The sequence below is a fragment of the Nyctereutes procyonoides genome, unplaced genomic scaffold (genome assembly GCF_905146905.1).
Source record: "Nyctereutes procyonoides isolate TBG_1078 unplaced genomic scaffold, NYPRO_anot_genome, whole genome shotgun sequence".
Lineage (NCBI taxonomy): Eukaryota > Metazoa > Chordata > Mammalia > Carnivora > Canidae > Nyctereutes > Nyctereutes procyonoides.
Genome location: NW_026575047.1, coordinates 40,782,587 through 40,805,338, shown reverse-complemented (window position 1 = coordinate 40,805,338; position 22,752 = coordinate 40,782,587). Strand labels below are relative to the sequence as shown.

Below are 22,752 nucleotides of genomic sequence, written 5' to 3'. Positions count from 1 at the left end.
CAGACAATTGAGGATACATATTCAGTATCCGCAGGACTAGGTGACCTTCAAGCATGTCACATTTTATATTCTGTGACTCCAGCAAGTGAGTCTATTTTTCCATCCTCGACCCCAGTCTCCTGGCAATCGAGATTCTTGGTAGCAGTGGAGTTGCAGTGAAGAGTAACCAGGGTTCTGCCCCCAGCAATTTTTCATATTAAACAGATGCTACAGTATCTTTGATCCATGCTCCATTATTCATAAAGTCATATCAGTTACTGAAATATTATCTTGACCACTACCGGGAAATGGAATAAATAAGATCTACCTCTATGACCATCACCTCCCTTTGCAATCCCTGCTGGAAGATCCCCTTTCCACTGGCAGCAGCTCATATATCCCAGACTTCACAGACAAGCCTCATTCTGGGGCCCAAAGAAGAAACAAATTAAGATTGAAGGAGAACAATGTCAACGCTCAACTACAGGACAGACTCCTGGTGTCCTTCTCTGTCGGCCTCTCTGGCCCTCCAGCTGAGGGACAGGTTAGTCTAGGAGATACCTCAACCTCAGTGACATATTCAAGGAGTTTAATTCTCCATGTGGTTGAAAATATGAGGGTAATTCTGATGATCATGATCATGATCATTAACTGATGATCAGGAACTCCTATTCAATTTATGATGCTAATACTAAGTGCTGAGCACTTTGCACATGTTTTCTTTATTCTTTGCTCTTTTAAGACTCCTTCCCCCTTCCTAACTCACAGCCCAGCCCAGAGCACTAGTTTAGAGCTTGTGCTCCTCTCTATGCTTTCTCGTTTCATATCACTTCGCTTCATTCCCAAGGCTCCAACCACCACCTCAATGATGATTTAAGATATGAATATCCTGAGGAAAGGAGAAAAATTTATGTGAAGTACATTGGCAGTCCTTTCTCCACGATTTTTAATATTTTTCCTGAAGTAGAAGAAGAGTTTGAGAAGAATTAAACTACCCTTTTTTAATTGTAAATGATGAATAATACAAAGATATTCACATACTGCTAACAGGTGTTATTCCTGAAAGCAATTTAATAAACATCAAATAAAGAGAGTTTTATTTTAAAAGATACACAATGTATTTTCATCCACTTAAAGTCCAACGAACAGAAATCACAAATGTTAGAACAAAAAAGAGCAAAACGTATTTTTACCTCCGGTGCTAGAATTTACACACACACATACATAGTAGGTTCATAGCAGTTACCTCAATCTGGCTTTTTCTAAACTTTCAGTTCAGAGTTCTTGCCATCATACAACACTGCCACCCTTATGCTAAGGAAAGAAGGGGGGAAAATTCATCTTTTTTGACGAATGTTCTTGTTTCTTTTTGGTCCACAGCTTGTTGGAGGATATTCCTGTCATTCCTCCATTATTATCTTGAAATGGTTTGGGATCAACAAGCATGGCACACAGGCCAGTATAACCTGGCTCTGCAGCTACCTTATACCCCACTCATTCAGGACTACTGACTCTTCCCAGAACACAGCTCTGCAGCTTTGCATATGCTCTTCCCTCTGCCTGGTTGCCTCTCTACTCTTGCTGCCTATAATTCCTCCTCATTGTTAAGCATTCACCACCAGAAAAACCAAGTCCCCAGCTTGCTTTTAAAAAGTCAAAATAGGGGTGCCTGGCAGGTTCAGTCAGTTGAGCATCTGACTCTTGATTTCAGCTCAGGTCATGATCTCAGGGTCATGAAATGGAGCCCCATGTTGGTTGCCATGCTCAGCAGAGAGTCTGCTTGAGATCTCTCTCTCCCTCTATCTCCTGCTCACACTCACACTCAATCAAATCTTTAAAAAAAATCAAAATAGAAAGGAATTTGAGAAAGTTTAGCTAGGAACTGATTAGAGTGTAGATCTACTCAAAATTCGAAGGACTTAAAAAATGTATACATTTCCATACTGAACAGGAAAAGGTTACATGTACATCCAATATATTAAGGGGCATTTGCTGTATTTGTCTATTTTCAGAACTTCTGAAAATCATGATTAAATTCTCACTAATCTGAGATTTTCTGGCAAAAATCACCTCCTCAACCGTGGCAATGAGGTGAAGCTTGGGCCTGGGTCATGGTTGGGGTCTACTCTGAGGAGAAGCCAGGACTGAAGATACACAGGTCCTGGCTACCTGCATATAAGCTGGGCACTGAATGACATCAGTATAATGTGACACTGGCTCCATGTGCAGAGACATTTCCCACCAACAAGTTACTTGCAAATGATGTCAAACCAAATCTGCGGGACCAAATAAATATTCCCAGATGACCTCGTAGGGCAGACCTGTTTTTGTGACATTTAAAGATTCCTTTTTCAGTGTAACTAAGGCAGACTATAATAACAGTATAAACAGCCCAATAGAATTGAGTGATTTTGTCCCAAGTGCAGGCAACTGTTCCAAATCCCTTGCACACATTCCCTCACTTAATACATAGAATGCCCTGGTAAGGCAGGTCCTCCCATTATTTCTACTTTATGATGGACACATGGAGGCTCAGTGAGGTGGCAAGCAGCAAATCCGGCTTCCTGTGCTCAAGCCTACACGGCTCAAGCTCCTCATGCCCCATGGCCTCATGGGCCAGGAAGCGGAATGCACACATTTTGCCTTGCAGAAGTCCACACTCAGCTAGCTGATTCCCATCTTGCCACCTCTATGTCATCCACAACCCCACCAGACAATGGATCTCTAGATGAACAGGTTTAATCCAACGAAGCCATTTTGACAGGGCTGCTAAGACACGGAGTCTGGACGTATGGGAAGCATTTCCACACAGCTTGAAATAAAAATCTTTATACTTGCATTATTATTCCCAAGTAACACAAAAACTTGACATCCTGACCCCATCTCTGGCCTCTCCCTACACCTTGTCCATACTTATTTCTCACTTTCAAAACACTAATCCTAAGCCTTGACAAAATGCCCCACATGGAGAAGCCAGGGATGGCACAGAAGTCATAGAGGGGTGAGGATAAGCAATAAGATGAGGGTCTCTTGTTTATGTTATCATTGCCCCAAAACTGTCTTTAGATATTTGTAACAAAGCAATCATATCAAAATGACCTATTTCTTTGCTTAGTTGTCCTCACAGCACCCAATATAGTATCTAGAGCTTAGCAGATGCTCAATAAATGTTTACTGAAATAGTACTACTTTTTAAATACCACCAACAATTGTATTGAAACACATCTCAACTTCTTCAAATATTTCATATTGGGGGAGCGGGGGAAGCAGGTATCTCACACAATGCTTCTTATTACTTTGGTGTGTATCAGAATCACCTAGAGGGCTTATTAAAATGCACATCCCAGGGATCCCTGGGTGGCACAGCGGTTTGGCGCCTGCCTTTGGCCCAGGGCGCGATCCTGGAGACCCGGGATCGAATCCCACGTCGGGCTCCCGGTGCATGGAGCCTGCTTCTCCCTCTGCCTGTGACTCTGCCTCTCTGTCTCTCTCTGTGTGACTATCATGAATAAATAAATAAAATCTTTAAAAATAAAATAAAATAAAATAAAATAATGCACATCCCTGAGCCTCACCCCAGAGTTGATGATTTAGGGGGTGAGGGGTGTTGAAGGGGTGATCTCAGTAATTTGCATTTCTAACAAGTTTCCAGGTGATGCTGATGCTGCTGGTCTGGGGACCACACCTTGAGAACCACCATCTTAAAAGAACAATGGTCTTCTGAAGCTCCACTGTGGATAGCTGAAACTGTATCGTGGCAGGAAATTTAAAAATTACTAACACCATCCTCCTTTGGGTGGGAGTTGAAACAGGTCATGGGTGGTGTGGAATGGAAACCTTTCCTAGCCCAGGCTCTCCACCCAGTGAGCCATCAGCTAGGGTTTGCCCCTGAAATGCTAGAGGGACAGACCCATACGTTGGCGACACTATAACCTCCAGCCCTCCACAGAAAGAATGAAAGGAAGAGAAACCCCAGTGTGCTGTTTGTTAACTGCACATGAAGTCATTTAGAAGTTGAAAAGTAGAAATGGGCTGACCCCATTGTGAGCTGATGAAGTAACACGAAAGCTGCATGAGAATCAAATAAATGTCTAGCCACGAGTTTGCCTCCTGTTTAATGCCATTACGAACCCAGACTCTCTTCAAAAAGACTTGCAGCCAAGTCTTGTTGCCAGAATAACTTCAGGTCCAAGATTTGAAGGCAAAAATCTAAGTGAGGATCATACTTTAATGGCAACTGACTGGTTCTAAAACCAGGGCCAACCAGGGCTTTATCTGGAATGGCCATTGTTCACCCTGGCAAACAGGCTCTCTCTAACACTTTAGGAACGAATGCCTCTGGGACTCTGCCTTGCATATCTTTCCTGCAACACAGGAGCAGATTCTTCATAGGAACATGGTCTCTGATTCCTCTTCTTACCAGCTTCAGAGACTTTTCTTTTCTTTTCCAGGAGTGAAAGGCATTGGTCTATCTATGTTTAGAAATGCACACAACAAATCAAGAAATAAATTCGTATGTGGAAGGACAGAAATGCTAGTCTCAAAATCCAGGCAAACTTCCATTTTCATAAGCCTATGAAGACAATATAAATAAATCAGAAATTGTCGAACCTGCTGGCAGCAATCGTTAAATTTCTCTCATTCTCTGGTGCTCTTTCAGGCACAAGGGGTCTTTCTGTGTCTGCTTCAAATAGTCCCTAAATTCAACGAGAATCACCTACTTTGTTTTACCTCTTTTATTATAATGTCCGTAGCGCCTTTACTTCTCAAGTCATTACCTGTTTCTGAGAAACTGATAACAATGTCAACTGTGGTAAATAAAGACTGGAACTATTTAAATGCAAATGCTATGAATAAATTCATAACTGTTGCTTCAATAACCTAGACTGTGTAATACATGCACAAGATTTGCTCCCTCCGCCAAAGGGGCTCTTCTCCAGGCTCCCGTGACCTCCCATCCCTGTCCCTGCAAAGCCTGTCTCTGCTTCCAGCTCCTGCCACTATGGCCTGGAAGCTCCTGAGCTCCAGGATCTCTGCCTGTCTAAATTCCGCCTGGCTCTAGAGAAAGCTCAAATCCTCCATCCTTTGCCCACCTTCACCCAAACCCCTGCTTCCCTACTTTAAACAAGCCAGGGCTCGCTCTGCACACCTGGCCCCTTGAGCTGCAGGGTCCCCGTGACATGGGTCTCTGAGACATGCTTTGACGCCTAGATCACCAGGAACTGGAAGAGGCCTCTCTCCCCAGCTGGAGTCTGGCCTCTCTCATATGGGGACGATGCCACTCTGTTCCTCTCTCAGCCTCACCGCATTGATGCTGCAGCTAGGTTGCTCCATAATTATGAGCTCTGTGCAAAACCCATCTTTTGTCCTCATTTTTCTCCCGCACTGTGTTGACTCTGGAGTTGGCACTGTGATAGAGAACAGAGAAGTGCGTTTTGATTGACTGATTGCCAGCTCTACACAGCACCAATGTGAAAACAGCCCTGGCCAAACATACACGAGCCACTAAAAATAACTGCATGATTTTTAATGATATGGAAGAAAGGTCCAGGACATATTGCTAAATGACAAATTCAGATTACAAAACCGTATGCCAACTATGATCTCGTTTTGCATAACACAAGCGTATGTGTTGCTGTATACATGTCTGCGTGTGTTATTTGTTTGTGTTTATGTATCTCTGCAAGGAAAAAAAGACTGGAAGGCAGTGCATCAACATGTTCACAGCATTCATCGCTGGGTGCAGTGTGGGGGTAATTCTTGCTTCTCCACATTTTTCTAGATTTTCCCCAAAAATATTTACAATAAGTATAGAACTACTTTAAAACCAGAGACAAATAATAGGCTTTATTTTATTACCTTTTTTTTTTTTTTTTTTTTTTAAATGAGGCCCAGAATGGTGAACCAGAGTTGTGAGTCACACATCAGCTCAACAAAGGATCAACCACTGACATGTGATCCTGCGGTGCCTGGTCAAGACGTGCAGGGAGAAGTCATGGGCAGTGGCGCTTTAAGGACCAGGAACTTCATTTTCCAACAGAACTGTTCCTAAGCATAGCATTACCCCTTCCTATGAACTCTCCCCTGGACCACAAGAGCTGGAGCTATTTGGGTCACTTTGCTGAGACCAAGGGGAAGAAATGAGCTTCTGTCTTGTTTGAGAGCGAGGCCAACCTCCATGGCCAGCTCCCTCTGTGACTGGGCACAGCAGGGCACACCGGCTCCCAGGAGCCTCTCACTCAACGCCTCTGCCATTTACATTCCAACAGTGTAAAATGACGGATACTTTTAATACAAGAGACCTGTCATTTATTTATTAGCTGGGGACAGGCGCTGCAGCCGAGAAGGATGCATTATAAATCAACTCCTTTCTCAGCCATTAAAAATTAATACAGTTCATAATGTAGAACGTCAGTAATTTCTTTATTAGAGCCGAGCATAATTTTTTTTTTTCTTTTCTTCCAGGTTTTGTTTTTACTTCGTCTCTTCCCTAAGGATATCGTTTTTTCTAATGACTGGTTGGGTATAAATTACCCTAGGGAAGGGTATAAGGAAACAATGTCTTTCAGATAAGAGGTCAAAATGGAGGAGTAGCATTAGAAGCTCTGAAAAAAAGACCGCTGACCAATGTCCCCTCAGAAATACAGTCTTACTATACCTCATGGAGGCTCAGCCAGGACATCTGTCATTGGTTTCTGGCCCACTCCCCCCCAAGGTGTTTTAGGTCCCTGATAGGCTAGCAGGAAAAAAGTACACAAGGATGAGGCACCTGGGTGGCTCAGTTGGTTAAGCATCTGCCTTCGGCTCAGGTCCTGATCCCAGGGTCCTGGGATCAAGCCCGGTGTTGGGCTCCCTGCTCAGTGGGGACCCTGCTTCTCCCTCTCCCTCCATAGCTCCCCCTACTTGTGCTCTCTATCTGATAAATAAATAAAATCTTTTAAAAAAAGTAGATAAGGATGGTAATTACAGCTAGGTTGGGAGGTCTCTGTATTATCTGCTTCCTTTTCCTATTGTCTGCAGATTAACTTGACAGTAACAAAAAGAAGCATAGGTGTCCAAAGCCCAGCACCAGACCCTTCATGCCACTCCCTCCTTAGATCTGGAAGTCAAGGATGGAGGGTAGACCAGGTGATGCCAGAAAATGCCAACAAGCTGAGACACTGAGCCTTTCTGAAGGCCTCCCTTTGTGAAAACTTGCCATTAGAAGGAGGTTGACATTCTGTACTCCCTAACTTCAGAGGACACCTAAAGGAGAATCCAGAATCTACATGTCTCCATCCACTCTAAGTATATGGAGAGGTTTGTGATGGTTGGGTCAACCAGGATGACCTTCTCAAGCCCCCTACCCAAGGGAGTGTATTAAGGGGAAGGGGACCTTTCCACACCTGTCTTCACTCCCCTCTGGCATGTTTCTTGGCCCGGGGGATATCTCTTACGGAGGTGAGCAGCATGGCACCAACGTAGCCTGAGAGCGTGGATGTCTTGGTCAAACCAGCCACGACTGAGTTAAAGCTCTTAAGTAACAAATCCCCACAAATCCCCAAGCACATATTTAAAATCTATTTTCAGAATTACACTGAGCATAATTCAACCAATCAATGAGCCATTAGGAGTTTAGTCCCAACACTTCTTCATTACCGGTGGCATTAGGGCTGCCCGACTCAGCAGAATCGAAAGCGAAGAGTTGCTGCATCACCAGGAATTCTAGGTCTGGGGATGGGTGCTAACGCAGTGCCTGGTGAGAGGCCTGGCTGGCCACAATCTGGGCAACAAATTAAGCTACACAGCCACCAGGGACAGAATAAGGGGAGGCCTGGCCCAGAAAGAGGTCAACTTGGCTCTAAGTCCTTTCATCTGCCTCCTTCTGTGTAGCCCTGGTGTCACCTCCAGGGCCTGTGGCTAGCTGGACCCTGCTCTGAGAGGCCCCCCTCTGGGGTTCCAGATGGCCTCCTGGGGTAGAAATGAAGAGGGGGGGCTGCCTACAGAGGAAGTCCCTAGAAAGGGACTGCCTTCTATGGACTCTATGGCAGGCCTCATAGGCCACCCAAGCTAGCATCTGTCTGCAAACCTGTGAGACCATCCTCAGTTTCCCAGAAGGGGGGTTGCAGATGGGTGAAAGTCAGCTAATGGTGAGGGGAGGCAGCCCGGGGCCAGGGCACAGGTGTGTGCCTGAACCCCTGAGTGTGTATCCTGGCTCTGCCATGACCAGAGAGCAACCTCAGGGCAAATACCTTAGCTTCCCTGAGTCTCAGTTTCCTCATCTTTCAAGGTGGGCGGTGGGTCACAACACTACCAATCCAGGTAGGTTTCATGTAAAAAAACCTCACGAGGGCAAGAGGGGGTGGCAGGCTGTGTCACACCACGGTGTTGTCACTTCCCAGCTGGGAGCCTGTAGCAAACGTCTTAACCTGTCCTGCGTCTCAGCTTCCTTATCAACGAAATGGGGAAAGGTAACAGCACCTACCTTATAGTGTGCGTAAAAGTGAAATAATCTATTATAGTTAAACTGTTTTCAATGCCCGAGAGTAAACACTATGGAGTGAAAGATTTTTATGATTGTTTTAATGTACCTAAAGTTCAGAGCCTGGTTGGTAACAGGCACTGACATGTACCCGGCAGAGGTTACTGCTATGCTCCTCACACCCTCCCCTCTTACTCTCCCCTCACCACCCCCTGCTCCCACCTACTCTCCAGAAACTATGCTCCCAAAGGACCCTACAGCAGCTCCCAGGAATTAACAGTTTGCTCGGCTGAGATCATCATATCCAGCTACAGCCACATGAAGGAATCTTTCTTTGCTCGGGCATGTAAGTATAGCCTTGAAAATTAGCAGGACTGTTTTCCAGACCAGAACAGCACTGACGACAACCACAAATTACCAGCTTGCTCTCCCTAAAAGGAAAAATACGAGTAGCACTGACACAGGATCAGTGCCCTCACCCTCCTCCTCCCACCTCTACCCCAAGAGGCCTCTGCTCACTCTCAGGGGAGCAGACAACAGCCACCACTTGTGAGGCAGAATGATGAGGTGAGCATGGTCTACCCTTGGAGAGGACTAAAGTGGCAGCCACTGTTATTTCTAACAGCCACTTCTCGTGTCTTCCCTGCTAACAGAACCCTGTGGAGGTATCTGCCCACTCCCCTCCAGGCAGCTCTATGCCTCAGGAGAAGTGAGTTCTATCCTCAAGTCCAGGGGACAATCTAGAAGGGCCTAGGGTGCTTGTGGTAATTCCATTCCCTTTGTGGGCAAACTGCTTTAGGAAGATGACCTAATTCTGGCCCAGAAGACAAGAGGGAAAGACTGCTGGGGGCTTCAGGGAAAGGTTTTGTCAATTCCAATCGACCCTAAGAAGACACAACTCTGTGCTGTCCTTGGTCCCTGGGTTTAGTGCTGATGGCTGAACCTGCTGCAACCGTTCTGTAACCATGAGGGGAGCCAGTTTGGTAGTAAAGCAAAACACAGAAAGATAGAGGCAAGAAAATCATGGAAGAGCAGATCCAAAGGCCTCCTTCACCAGACACCTTTCCTAGGCTATTTACTTGAGTTATGTGATGCTCCGTTTCTATCTTGGAAGCCCAGTGGCTCACAAGGTCTAGTACTTGCAGCCAAAGTACTAGACCATTGTGATTGCAGTGTCCAAAACATGAGATAGGTGTGCAAATATGGCAAGACCCACATACGTGTCTATTTGTGTATGGAGGTCTCATGTATGTTTGCTGAGAAAGAATGAAGGGGTTGTATACTCATGTTTAAGAACAAGCAAAGGGATGCCTGCATGGCTCAGTTGGTGAAGCATCTGCCTTTGGCTCAGGTCCTGATCCCTGGATCCAATCCTGGATCTTAGGATTGAGCCCTGTATTGGGCTCCCTGCTCAGAGGGGAGCCTGCTTCTCCCTCTCCCTCAGCACCTTCCCCCTCACTCGTCCTCTCTCTCTCTCTTTCAAATAAATAATTAAAATATTTTTTTTAAAAAAAAATAACAAGCAAAACAGGAAGTCACTTGAGCATCAAAGCATCATGGTACAGAGGGTACCATGAGGGCATGGACATATAAGTAACTCAATGTGAGGCACTTGGATAGGAATACAGAAAAGCAGGGAGGCTTATGGGTGCTGTAGTGTCAACGAAATAATGTTTGCTGACAAGGAGAAGGGTAAAATAAAGAATAAAAAGCTAACCAAACAAAAGAATCCCACCATGAATCTGTCTACCACCTTCAAGTTGGGCTCACAGCTTTTCGGTCTCATTAACCCAAACGGAAATTGGCCTGAGCCCATTACTCATCTACACCAATTACTTCCTGACAACCAACATATTACAGCCCTAACTCCTATGAGCATTTCTGTGGCTGTGGAACTGGGTGATAAAATGCTATTTCTTAGAGTTGGGGAAAAGAAGTCATTGGAGGGAAGGATGCTTGTCTTTTGAGAAATATCATCAGGCTTTGAAAATCTCTATTTTTGACACCACCAAGCTGGTTTCCCCCAACAGCATATTTGAATCAGGGATTGTAAAAACAGTTGTAAAAATACTGTTGTCAAGGGAAGAATGATTATGTATATGTCACTTAGGTAAGTTGACAGGGCACTTCCAAATTCTCGCACCACTTCATCTCACAAAATATCAGCTAAGGTGCTCACATTTTCTCATCTCAAGTCTAGAGAGGATGGATGTCTTGCCCATAGTCATGCAGTGACAGAGCTGGTAGGCTGGGACCAAGATCTAGGACCAGCCCTCTCCCCACCCTACTCCTTTTATTTTCTAATGAAAAAGGATACCGTATAACCAAGGGTTCAGTTCACTCTCTTGGCTGGCTGAGACCTTGCCCTGGCCCATTTCATGCCCAAAGCATCATATATCCTTCTTGAAATAAAGATGTACTTTGACATTCCACACAGTGATTTGGAAACAGTGGCTTGGGAGGCAGTATCTTGCATCTTTGTGCATTTCTTCTTAGGAACAGCTCCCTGAAATTTCAATCCTAAGTGGCAAATCTGCCTGGAAACAGTGAAATGCAGGAAGCAGGAATGCAGTGAAAATTTGGCCATGACCAGCATCTCCGGATCTGGGGGTTTAGGAAGTGTTAGAAGCACCTGCAAGAGCTTCTAGGCAGAGAACAAGAGACAAAGACCCCCCTGATCCACTTGAATGAAGGGCACTTAGCTCTCTGCCAGAAATCCCGAAGAATGCCACCACCCCAACTCTGGGCATTCCCATGGAACGCAGCCACTTCCTCTCCCTCCCAGAGGCTTGGGAAGAAATGTGACAGTACACATGCCAAACGGGTTCAGGCCCATCTGGGCACTCTGTCAGATGACTTACCACATCTGCTGGGGAGGCGAAAACAGAACCCCAAACCCCCAGAACAGCCCAGAATGTGATCCACGGAACATCTGTGTCCACAAAGATGTTAACAGGTATACCTCAAGAATCAGGCTCAGAGGCTCAATAAATCTGGGAAGTGCTGCAGAGCCAAGGCCCCTCTTGCAAAGTTGCAATGACCTTTATCCTTGAAGCCTCTCAGCATCCCACAGTAAGATACTTACTTAATCCACGTTTTCCTGAACTTATTTGACCACAAAACATTGTTTTTGAGAAATGCCTATTAACATCCCTCAGAGCATACAGCATTAAAGGCAGCTAAGGAGAAGTTGGAAGGGCATTTGGACTCAGGGCTTCTGGCTAAGAGGTGGGTAGCACTTGGGTTTTTAGTTATTGACCATGAAGAATATAGCACAAAGGGAACAAGTACCTCCGGCCTCTTTGGCAATCTCCCATCAGAATTATGACTCATGTGCTCATTCAGAGGAAATGGAAATGATGATCATTTTCTCCTGGAAAAGGGCTTTTGGAAAGAGAATACTAATAGGGACCACCACTAATGATAGAGCCCCCTGCTGTCTCTAACCACGGGGAGGGGGAATCTTTTTTCTCCTTCCCCGTCTTTTAGCCTTTGTCCATAAAAGAGGAGTTTTTATCTCCTTGGAGACAAAAGAAGTAACCCCAGCCTTTCCCTCAACCTGGGCCCGTCGCTCCTCCCTCTGAGAAGCGAGTGAGGTATCTGATGGATGAGACAAGCAGGGTCCATCATCGGCCATCCTATTTCTTTTCTGAGCAGGGCAGAAAAGGAAGATTGTCCCTGCATGCTGCGTGGTTTTCCAGAGGGCAACAGAACTCCCTCACTTGCAAAAGGTGAGGCAGACCATAGCCCTCCACGCAACTGGATGAACATCTGCTCTGCAGATGCGACTCCTGTGTGTGCATCTCAAGTTCAAGCTTTGGCAGAGGTATCAAGAAGCCCACTTTGGCTTTAAGTCCAAGCAATTTTCTCCAGTCCAGCAATAAAGCCCCACTTTTGATTCCTCTCTGACCCCTGTGTGTATTTCTTAGCTGACTCTGAATTACCATCCTGAAAAAACTCAAAGCAGACAGGATGCCAGAATCCAGTTGGAAGAGAAGAGAGAATGGTATCTCTGGCAAGTCTTGAGCTGGAGAGGATCTCCAGAGGGGAGTTAGTCCTCCTACTCCTTGAGGACAAGTCTGAGGACATGCCAAGGAGACAAGTAGTCCTTCTGTGTGTAGGGCTCTGAGCAGGAAACAAAAGACCTGCTCCACATCCTCCTCACTTTCAACTGTTGGGAGCAACCTCTCCTAGGCCCGCATTGCAATGATGCTACTCCAGGTTGGGGGTCTTAGCATTCTTCACTTCCTCCACCTTGAAGCACATGCTTATCCCCCAAGTACTTTTTTTAAGCCAATTACTGTGTATTTACAGTGAGCACAATTATACCTAATTACTTAATTAGCATGACTGCATGCAGCTACTAACTTTGAGTATGTGATTATGGCACGGAAGCAGAGAACAAATGAGGTCATGATATTCAATAGGAAGGCAGGTTGTCCTGGCTCAGGGAGATGGAGGTGAGTCTGTCCCTTTGGACTAGTTGGTTGCAGCTCCAAAGTGCGTGCTCAGGAATGTCTAGTAGATTCAGACAGTTTAGGGGAAATGGCATCATTTGATTTTTTTTTTCTTCCTGGGACAGAGAACAAAGACAAAATGTCATGCTTTGATTATGCCTAGATCTGGGGGTCTTGGGAGTCAGTGACCAACAGAGGTTAATCTCTAGGGGCTGAGACCCCCAGGACCAGTTTGTGGGCCTAGGACTTAATGCCCTGGACTCCCAAGATAACCCACTTTGGCATCACCCAGATCTTTCTAGAAAGTTAAATGGGAATATGCCTGAGCAGTCCTTTCCTCTAGGAACCTTGGTCTCACCAAACCTAACATTGCAGGATCCTGAGGGATCTGCTGCTTATTCTAGTTGTATCTGAAAATAGGACTGAAGAGGAATCAGAGGAGGAATCGGAAGAAACAATCCTAACTTATGTTCACTTAAAATGTTCTATGAGGAGGCGCCTGGGTGGCACAGTCAGTTAAATGTTCGACTCTTGGTTTCAGCTCAGGTCATGATCTCAGGGCCCTGGAAGCAAGGCCCATGTCAGGCTCCACACTGAGCATGGAATCTACTTGAGATTCTTTCTCTCTCTCTCCCTCTGCCCCTCCTGCTCATGGATATGTGCACATGCACAAGTGCACATGCTCTCTCTCTCTCAAATAGATAAATGTATATTTTTCAAAAAGTTCCATGAAAGACTACCTGGCAAGCAAGACCTGGAGACAACCCATTGGCCGAAAAGGCTAAAGTAAGATGTCAATATTACCTTCACTACTATCTGATCTATAGTTGGACCTGCAGTTAGCCCATCTAGATCCATCCAGCAGAATAAAGGGGGAGATGCCTCAGAACCCCCACCCCATGTCACATCTAGCCAAGCCTGCCTCCTAAATCAGCCACAGGGAGAAAATGGCAATCCCTAGTATGCCAGCTTCCTCTTCTCAGCTGTACTCCCAGAGGAGGAGCTCCCAGCCCAGCCCTGTAACCAGATCCCCTTCCTTCCATCAGGCAAGTCCATCAGAACTTCTGCTACAGAAAAACCTAGAAAGCCTTCCTCTGCAGGAGCAGCTGCTGCTGCTGCCGCTTCTGTTACTCATGACAGGCAGGCCCCAGCCTCCCAGACAAAGCAGCCCATTTTCCATATTTCATCTGCAAGTCCATTATGCTGAGCTAAGTGGCTGGGAATAAACACCCATCATTACCCTGCACTAAGCGATGTTTGTTAGTACAGAAGGTGACAGAAATCTATATCATGCTGACGCGCTATTAATACTGCATTACATGCACAGACTCTGGGCTCCCCACCACAGCTGGGAAACCAGCTTTAGCAGCTCCTCTTCTAGAAAAGGCAAGCTCTATGGCCGACTGGCCCAGAAGAGGAGGAGGAGATAAGCCACTCGCTCATTCTTGATGAAAGAACCACTGGTTCCAGCTGAAAGGGCACAGTCCACAGACCTAGCAGCTCCAGCTTGGGTTATCTGGGTGGAAGTCCTTGTCTTGTAGGCTGGTATGTGAGGGTGAGTGAGTGCATCAAGCAATTGACCTGGGGAAAGAGAATGAGGCTAGGACCCCCAAACAGCTGCAATGTAGCCAAAGTGGTGTTAGGAAGGGGGGGGGGATGTCCTCCTCTACACTCTAGCGCCCACAGCAGAGTACCTGACACTTCATAAAAAATCAGTGAATGTCTTCTCACTGACCAGGAAATGAAGGAGAAGATAGAGTTTAAGGGAACCGACAGAGATGGTTTTAGACTGCCTCATAAGTACCAGGGGCAGTGAAGAAAACCCCAGGACAGAGCTGCCAGGTCAGCCAGGGAGGATCTGTGATAGATCTAGGGAAGCGGCATGAAGAGGTGGCCAGCCAGGAGGGGCTGAAAGTCAAATGCACACCTATGGTTCAAAGCATAGAGACTCATGTGGAACACAGAACCAGCGTGGGAGACCTGAAGTCCAGAGCCAGCGTGACAGTAACACATGGGGATACAGTAGGCATTAGCCAGGATTCAGGGAAGCTGAAACAAAAGGAATCAGTGGCACTGAAGTCCTAATCCCCAGCACCTCAGAAAGTGATCTTACTTGGAAACAGGGCCATTACAGATGTAATCAGTTAAGTCAAGATGAGATTAGATAAGTCATACTGAAGCGGGTTTGGAGGGGCACTAAGCCAAAAGGCCAGGTGTGCACAGGCAGCCACGGGTGGAAGAATGCCATGTGAGGACAGAGGACTGGAATAGTACAGTGGCAAGGGATACTGGCGATGCCACAAGCAGCTATATAAGGGCGAGAAAGGGTTCCCCTACAGGCTTCAGAGGCAGTGTGGCCCACTGACACCTTGCTTTAGACTTTTAGCCTCTTGAACCCCAAGACAATAAATCTCTATTGTTTGAAGCCACCCAGTTCGTGGTACTTTGTCCCAGCAGCCCCGGGGAAACTTGTACAATCCTCCAGTGGAAGAACAGATAAGAAACTGCAGGACACCCATATGATGGAACATTATTCCGTGGTGAGAAGAAATAAGCTATCAAGCCACAAAAACACATGAAAGAATCCAAAATACACATTACTAAGTGAAAGAGGCCAATCGGAAAAGCCTACCTACTGTATAACTCCAACCATATGACACCCAGAAAAGGTAAGACTGTAGGAGACAATAAGATCAGTGGCTGCCAGCAGTTGGGAAGGGGAGACGACCAGGTGGGCTGAAGAGGGTCTGTAAGGGGGGCGAGACTGTTCTGTGTGACACTGTAATGGTGGATTCATGACACTGCTTTTGTCAGAACCGACAGGATGACACCACCCAAAAAGTGAACCTACTGGCCACGGACTTCAGTTGACTACTGAATACGTCGTACTGCTTCATCAGTTGTAACAAATGCACCACACTGGCAGGAGAGGGTGACAACAGAGAAAACCGGTGGCAAAAGTGGGAGCAGGTGAGTGAGAACTCTCCGTGCTTTTGACTTAATGTTTCTGTAAACCCGAAACTACTCTAAAAATAAAAAGTAAAGAAAAACTGCCTTAACCCCAGGGCCATGTACTGCCTTATCTGAAGGCAAGCATGGTCTCTTGGGGACTCGGTTCTGTGGAGAATTCAAAGGGATAAGGGCCGATAGCCAGATCAAGGCTGCCCCAGCCGCATGACCACAGGGCACTTCAGCCGAAGTCCTCCTGGGGATCCCAGCCCTGAACAGCCTGTCTGTAGCACTGTCCCAATCCAGGAAATGAGGAGAACAGTGGGCCTCCACAGAGCAGCAAGACCGTCCTTGGTCCTCAACGGACAGCTGCCCTGAGCTCAGGAGGTGCTGAGCAAATGCCTGTGAAGCACTGGAATCCTTGGCAATGCCGGCGTCAGCAGGCCTGGGTTTTAATGTCAAGCCTCTCTCTCAAGAGCCAAGCAATCTAGAATAAGTCACTTAAGCTCACTGAGCCGTAGTCCTCTCTACAGAGTGGGAATGGCAGCATCTTCCTCAGGAAGGGGGTGCAAGGTTCCCCGAATAAAGGAAGTGTAACACCAAACTACTGCTTGGTTCAGAGGAGGCTGCTGGGTGCAGAGCAACAACCCTTGCCTCTGTCTGTGCCATCTCTAGAGAGCCCAGGCCACAAGGATACACTTGCCAGGCGTCATCCGGCGCACATGGCTAGTTGCTATCTCCTTGGACTCCATTCCCGTGCTGTATCTTCAATAGGAAATGAAGAATTATGACATGTAAGAGCTTCTTCTTGGAATAAATTCAAAGTCAGTTTGGGAAACTGAACGCACATTTTTGAGAAGTGACAGGATGACCTAAGATTTGATTCAAAGTCACTGGAGACTAGAGTGTGGCATTTACTCTGGTCCAGGGGCTCCCAGGGGGAGAAGGTCATTTTGCCATAGCGTGGGCCTAGGAAGAGGCTGGAAATAAGCCAGGTGTTGAACAATGGAAGAGGGTGCAGAAAGGGAGAAAGGGGTGTGTGGGCCAAGCCAGAAAGGGAGACGGGAATCTCAAGCAGGAATTACACTAAAGCAGGAGTTGGCAGTGTGGGATTGGCATTCTGGAAAGAAGCCACTATGGTTTGAGGCTGGGGAATCATGGGCAGAAAGGTGGGGGGTGAAACCACAAGGTTCCGTGAGTAGTCCCCAGGAAACAGAAGATGCCATTTGCATCTTGGAGATCAGCTACAGTTGGCAACAAGTCCCTGAGGGTAGGGACTATGCATGCCCTGTTCCCCATTGCTTCCAGAGTCTAAAAGAAGGCCTCCCACAACCCTCAATAAATATGGACTGGGCAGATGAAAGGGAGGAAAATCAGCACAGTCAGAGTGGCTTGGATGCTAAGGATGAGAACAAAGAGGAGTATGGTCAAGTTTTGCAAAGAGATCAAGGATGGTGAAGTCAATGTTTCTGGGTAAGCGGAGAGAGACATGGAGCTGCAGGGCTGGGACCCTAAAGAGGTTCAGGGTTGAGCGCAAGGTGATCAAATGGACCCACTCTGCCAGGGAAGAGAGGAAGGCATAGCTAGCCAGGGCAGGGACAGGTCCCTGTGCACAGGCCCACCAGCAGGGGCAGAGATCAAAGGGATGGAGAGGTGGGGTGGGCTGGCTCTGGGAAGTGACAACCAAGATGGAGACAACCTGTGACTAAACCAGATGCCCTGATTTGGGGACAGAGAGAGGGAGGACACTGCTTAGCTCCCCAAATAGCCTCTGCTCACTCCACCAACAGGCAAACAGTCTTCTGAGAATAGGTCTTGGAAAGAGGGATGAACAGAGAAGTCTAGGGCCTGAAGCAGAGCCAAAGCGCCTTCCAGCTGGCCTGGGGGAAAGAGCCAAAACGTGACTCCTTGGACAGCAGCTGGAGATCCAGCCCCAGCATATGTATAACTACTGTGGCCCAAGGCTGTCACGAGGTGACCAAGGGCCCTGTGTTGCTACAAACACCTCCAACTTCTTCCCACTGGTCCCTCTAGGCCAGCCCTATGATTTCTCATTCCATACGATCTAGCCCCAAATCAGCTGTGTGACAAGGAGGCCTGGATCCATTTCCTGACATTTTTGAGAACCAGGGGGTTTTCAATACACAAGAAGGGGGCCTCATTAGGCTTCAGCTTCCACACCTATTCCCGAGTAGGACCTTTATCACTCGGGTTTTTCAGAATCCCTGGAAAGGCCAAATAAATTGAGAATGAAGACGATGCCAAGCGTAGAGCGCTTCTTGGGAATGCAGGCAAGCCTCTGAAAAGGGATGGTACAAGGCAATCTCCAAACACCCTTGCAGCCCTGACATGCTGTGAAAAATGCTATGGATCAGATGGAAGGCAGATAGAGGGAAAGGCAGGGAAAGAGCGGCATCCTGATAACTCTGATCAGAAAGGTCCCACCACTTATGGTAAACACATATTTAAGAAAGCGAAGTGCTTTTGTGCTACATCCATCACCGGGAGACTCAGGAAAATGTCTGAAGCCAGGTTGCATGACGTCCCTGCGATCTCTTCCCATGTTGCGCGTTTTTACATGGGATGCAGAAGGGAATCAGATGGGAGATACCTCGGGGGACGGTTAATATGAGCACTTCTCCTCCCTTAATCCCGTTTCTTGCCATCCCCCCAAAAGCGTGACCCCAGCCTTGTCTGCAGAATCACCAATGTTCTGCGCGTATTTATCTGCCAGCGTGCATGTGGCTTTAATTATTTATGACAGTGTCTCATCACACTCGGGGATGTGTCTTGGAGTCACTTTTCTCAGCTGATGAAGCCTTTATAATCAGAGACCTGCTGCCGCTTACCCAGTAAATCTCAGCCCGGGGTGGGGGTGGGGGTGGGGGTGGGGGAGGTGGCAGGCGCTGCCCTTCCCTGGCTGTGTGAGTCAGTCGTAGACTCACAGAGGCAGGGTTAGCCAAACCTGGTTACAAGGCTCCTGCACACTGTTTGTTGTTGCCATACGTGCTTTCTGAAAACAATTAGGAGCCATCCACTGTCTACTGACAGGACAAAACATACTGTTTCCTCCGAAAAGGACACTTTCCCTAATATTGAAGGGTTTTAACAATCCAGAATCAGCTTTGATTTCCCCTGGGTGAGGTGTTTGTTTGTTTATTCCTTCAGATTTTCATCCATAAGCTTGCTTCCCTTCCACCTCCACGGACCCTTCCTGTTTATACAGAAGTAACACCTGGATCCTTCAAAAGTCTACTTCCAATCACAAACTCAGGGATTAGGGAGGAAAGCTTCTCTTCCACACAGCTGGTAGGGCCATCACTCCTTGGCTGGGGCTGGGTCCTGACACTGAAGGGCACTCAGATCCTGTGGCTCTCCACAGTTCACTCTTATTCTAATAGCCCAGAGGAAGCCGTCCTCCCATGAGCAAGATCCATTCCCACCTGACAAGCACTGAGAAGCTGGTATCAGGAGCACATGAGCACAGATACAACCCAGAGACTCTATAAGAGAAGCCCAGAACTTCCCCTACAGGGCACATAGTCCATCCTCATTATTCAGATTCTGGATTCACAAATTCACCTTCTTGCTAAAACTTACGTGTAACCCCCAAACTACGCCTGGCAGCACTTTCGTAGTCATTCACAAACATGAAAGAAGAGGTGAGAAATGTGAGTCACCTGATGTGCACATTCCCATGTGACATTCTGTCTTCTTGTTTCTGGTCTCCTACCAGAAATGAGTGTCCTTTTTGTCGTCTATTTGGTGCCATTTTTTGCATATTTGTGCTTTTGGCGGGGGGGCGGGGTGTGGGGGGATTTCCCAGGTTTAAATTTTCCCAAGCATAATGCTGAAGCGCCATCTAGCATTCCTATGAGCAAGAAGGCCTATGGAACAAACAGGTGTGTTAGATACGCTTCGCTCAGGCCCGAGTCATAGTGCTGACCTTGAGATTGCTGTTAATGAACCACAGCATCCATTAAATAAGTATCTCCAAACAGAAGCACACATAAAACAGGTTATGTATTGATTAGTTGATAAAAATGTTGTGACCAGACATTCAGAGGAACCTAACCCTATATGTCCCCTAGGAGCCATGGTTCAGGGTCCACTAATTCAGTGTTCCTGGTGACTTTATTGGAATATAACTACTGTGAATAATGAGAATCAATTGTATATTCAATACAGCAATGCCTACGTCTTTGCTCAAATGCCAGCATCACTCTAGAAAGCTCAGCATCACCAACTCTAGACTGAGCCTGGAGCCATGCGATCATCACAGAAAGGCTTTCCTTCCAGCCACACTCACATCAGCCCAAGATGAACCTGCCTGGAGGCAACACCTTTAGCCAGAGCAGAACCATCCTAAACACAGTGTCCCCCACTATTTATCTGAATCACAGTTTATTTTTTTTCCCTTGTCTTGGTCCATAACCCAGACATCCTTCCTCTGACGTTGATAGGGTTATGCGGTAAACAGAGACCAGTTCTGGAGGGCACCCAAGGTTGGGAGTCACATGATGACCTTATTCTGACTTGAGCCCAGTCCCTCTCACTGTGGCCATCGTCTCACTACAAACAGAACCAGGGAAACAGAAGCAAAGGTCAATTAGAGAGCTGAATGCCTGCTCTGCTGTAAGGTGGACAGCAGGAGCAGCAAGAGTTCTGTGAGCTAAGGTGAGGCCCGAGGACAGAGTGCTCAGCCAGCAGAAAAGCAAGACCTGCGGTGCTTCTTCCTTGGCCAAAACCCTGAACCCATAGAGAGAAGAGAACCGATGGCAGAAGCCTGGGGACAGCCTCCCCAAATCTCAGTTTTCCTGTCTGTAAGATGAGGCCTTAACCTAGCCCATCCCTTCCAGCCCTCAGATGGCCTCGAGAGGCCTTTGGACTGTCTCCTGAACTAGCTGACCATTTCTCGAGGGCAGGAGAGGGTGTGCACTGGATTTGCTAGGCCTACACTGCACCTGGAACACAGCAAAAGGAGCACCTGCTGAGTGGAAGGTCCAAGCCCCGGAGGCTCCAGAAGCTGGGAGAGGCCCGGGGAGCAGGGAGAGACCCTAGCAGAGCTCAGCAGAAAGACAAGGAGGGAGGCTGGAACCAACAGTGGGCGAGAAACAGGGAGGAAACAGGTGCCCTGAATCCTCTGATCCCTGTGGGACATCTGCAGAGGGGGGTGAGGTGTCCTAGCACTGGGGCCTTGATCAGGTTCTCAGAAAGTGCACACTTCGGTTGCACTGGAGAGGCAGCTAGAGAGATGTTTCCATTCAAACAGTACTCAGCACCCTTCATTCCCTTCTCTTCTCCTGGAGGCTTGGGCGGAGGGTCTGATAACCTCAAGGGTTCCTATCTGGACAGTGTTGGGTTACATTTCCTAAATGCAGAGGCCAGGTCTCTAGAAAAGACCAGCCCTGTGTGTGTCCCCTGACTTCCTGGGAATACCTCTTCATGTGGGGCTGGGCCTCCTACATCTAAGCTCCCTCCTAGCCTGAGCCCTCTCTGCCCAGGAGACTCTGCCCCAATGAAGACCCCTAGCCCAGGCTACTTTTCAAGTTTTGAGACAAATAGGGAGGGTGTCTTAGAGAGTGGGAGGTTAGCAGGTGGTAGGTCATCTCAGAAGGTTTCAGAACCCCAGCTATGTGGTCTATTGCCATGCCACCCTCCCCTGCCCTCCCCAGAAGGGACAATGTTCTACTGCAGTACTCACACGTGTCTGGCTTGTGGCAGTTGTGTCCCTGACGGAAGTACTGAGGGTTCTCAATGACTGGGATGCGGGTCATACCGATGACCACCGTGTCTGGCCCGGCGTCCAACGATGAGGGCGTCGTGATGCCATGGTTGATGTGGTGCAGGGGGCTGGCTGAGTCCTCCTCACCACTGATGACAGCCACAGGACCTGTGCACACCAAGAGAGACACAGAATATCAGTGAAGTCGCGCCTGGGCAGTGCCCAGCCCTGCCCATAGATCCTTTTGCTATTTCTGCCACCACGTTTCTATAAGAGTATAATCCACTGGAAGAGTATTCCCTGAATGCTTTGGAGTCTGCCTTCAAAGAACCACCCATTCGATCTCTTTCTTGAGAGAGAGAAAAGCCCACTCCATCACACCATTGAAACAGCTGCGAAATAGTGTATCAGAGTGACTGTGCCATGAACTATTTTCACTTCCCCCAAATTCAAATTAGTTCAAAATAATGCAAATTTTAAATGAGTTCTTCACTTATGTAGCATCAACGAGATTTAAAAAAATTTACATAGCTGTGATTTGCACTCTGTTCCTGGGTGGGTCACATCCCTAGTTTCTGATTCAGGTTGTCTAGGGACACACCTGGGCATCAGAATTTGAAGAAATCCCATGTCAGTACCATGCAGAGTCAAGGCCTAGAACCTCTAATTAGGGCCTTGGAGTGCCTTAATTAGCCTTTCCAGAGTGGCCCTCCAATTCCTATAGGAATGTATCCAGCTTTCACTGGACTCTGCTATGGCTTCTGACAATCCATAGGGAGCTAAGCCCAGTATGGGCTCAGATTGAACCTGAGCCAGCTTTCAAAGTGACATTAATTCAGCTGCATCACTGTTAGCCTTCAGGTAGCCAGGTCAGCTGCCCACTCTTGAAAGATCCACATTGCTCCAGTGTCTTCAAGGAACATTACTCGCATCTTCACCAACCCCAACTCTACCATGTTCCAACTCAAAGAAAAAACCCGGTACCTCAGGTGATTTACAAACACAGGTTGACGAAGATTATTGTCACCACAGTCTTGGCAGAGCAATGATTCTATTTTCTGGTGTGATTCCCCCATACGTACAAATAAAACTCATGTCAAGTGAATTAGCTGTGACTGTGGCTTCGTACAACTGGTGTTTGAAATGCTTTGCAAGACACATGGTCCCAAGACAAAGTGCCC

The 22,752-nt window shown here is 47.2% G+C and overlaps 1 protein-coding gene across 3 annotated transcripts in view; it reads right to left on the bottom strand.

Annotated features, from left to right (window-relative positions):
• Positions 1-22,752, bottom strand: part of NTRK3 (neurotrophic receptor tyrosine kinase 3) — a 377,133-nt gene that overhangs the window by 125,253 nt on the left and 229,128 nt on the right. For all 3 annotated transcript variants that reach the window (XM_055326704.1, XM_055326705.1, XM_055326706.1), the window contains exon 13: positions 21,551-21,739. In XM_055326704.1, the coding sequence (XP_055182679.1) occupies positions 21,551-21,739 (189 nt within the window). The remainder of the gene's footprint in view (positions 1-21,550; positions 21,740-22,752) is intronic.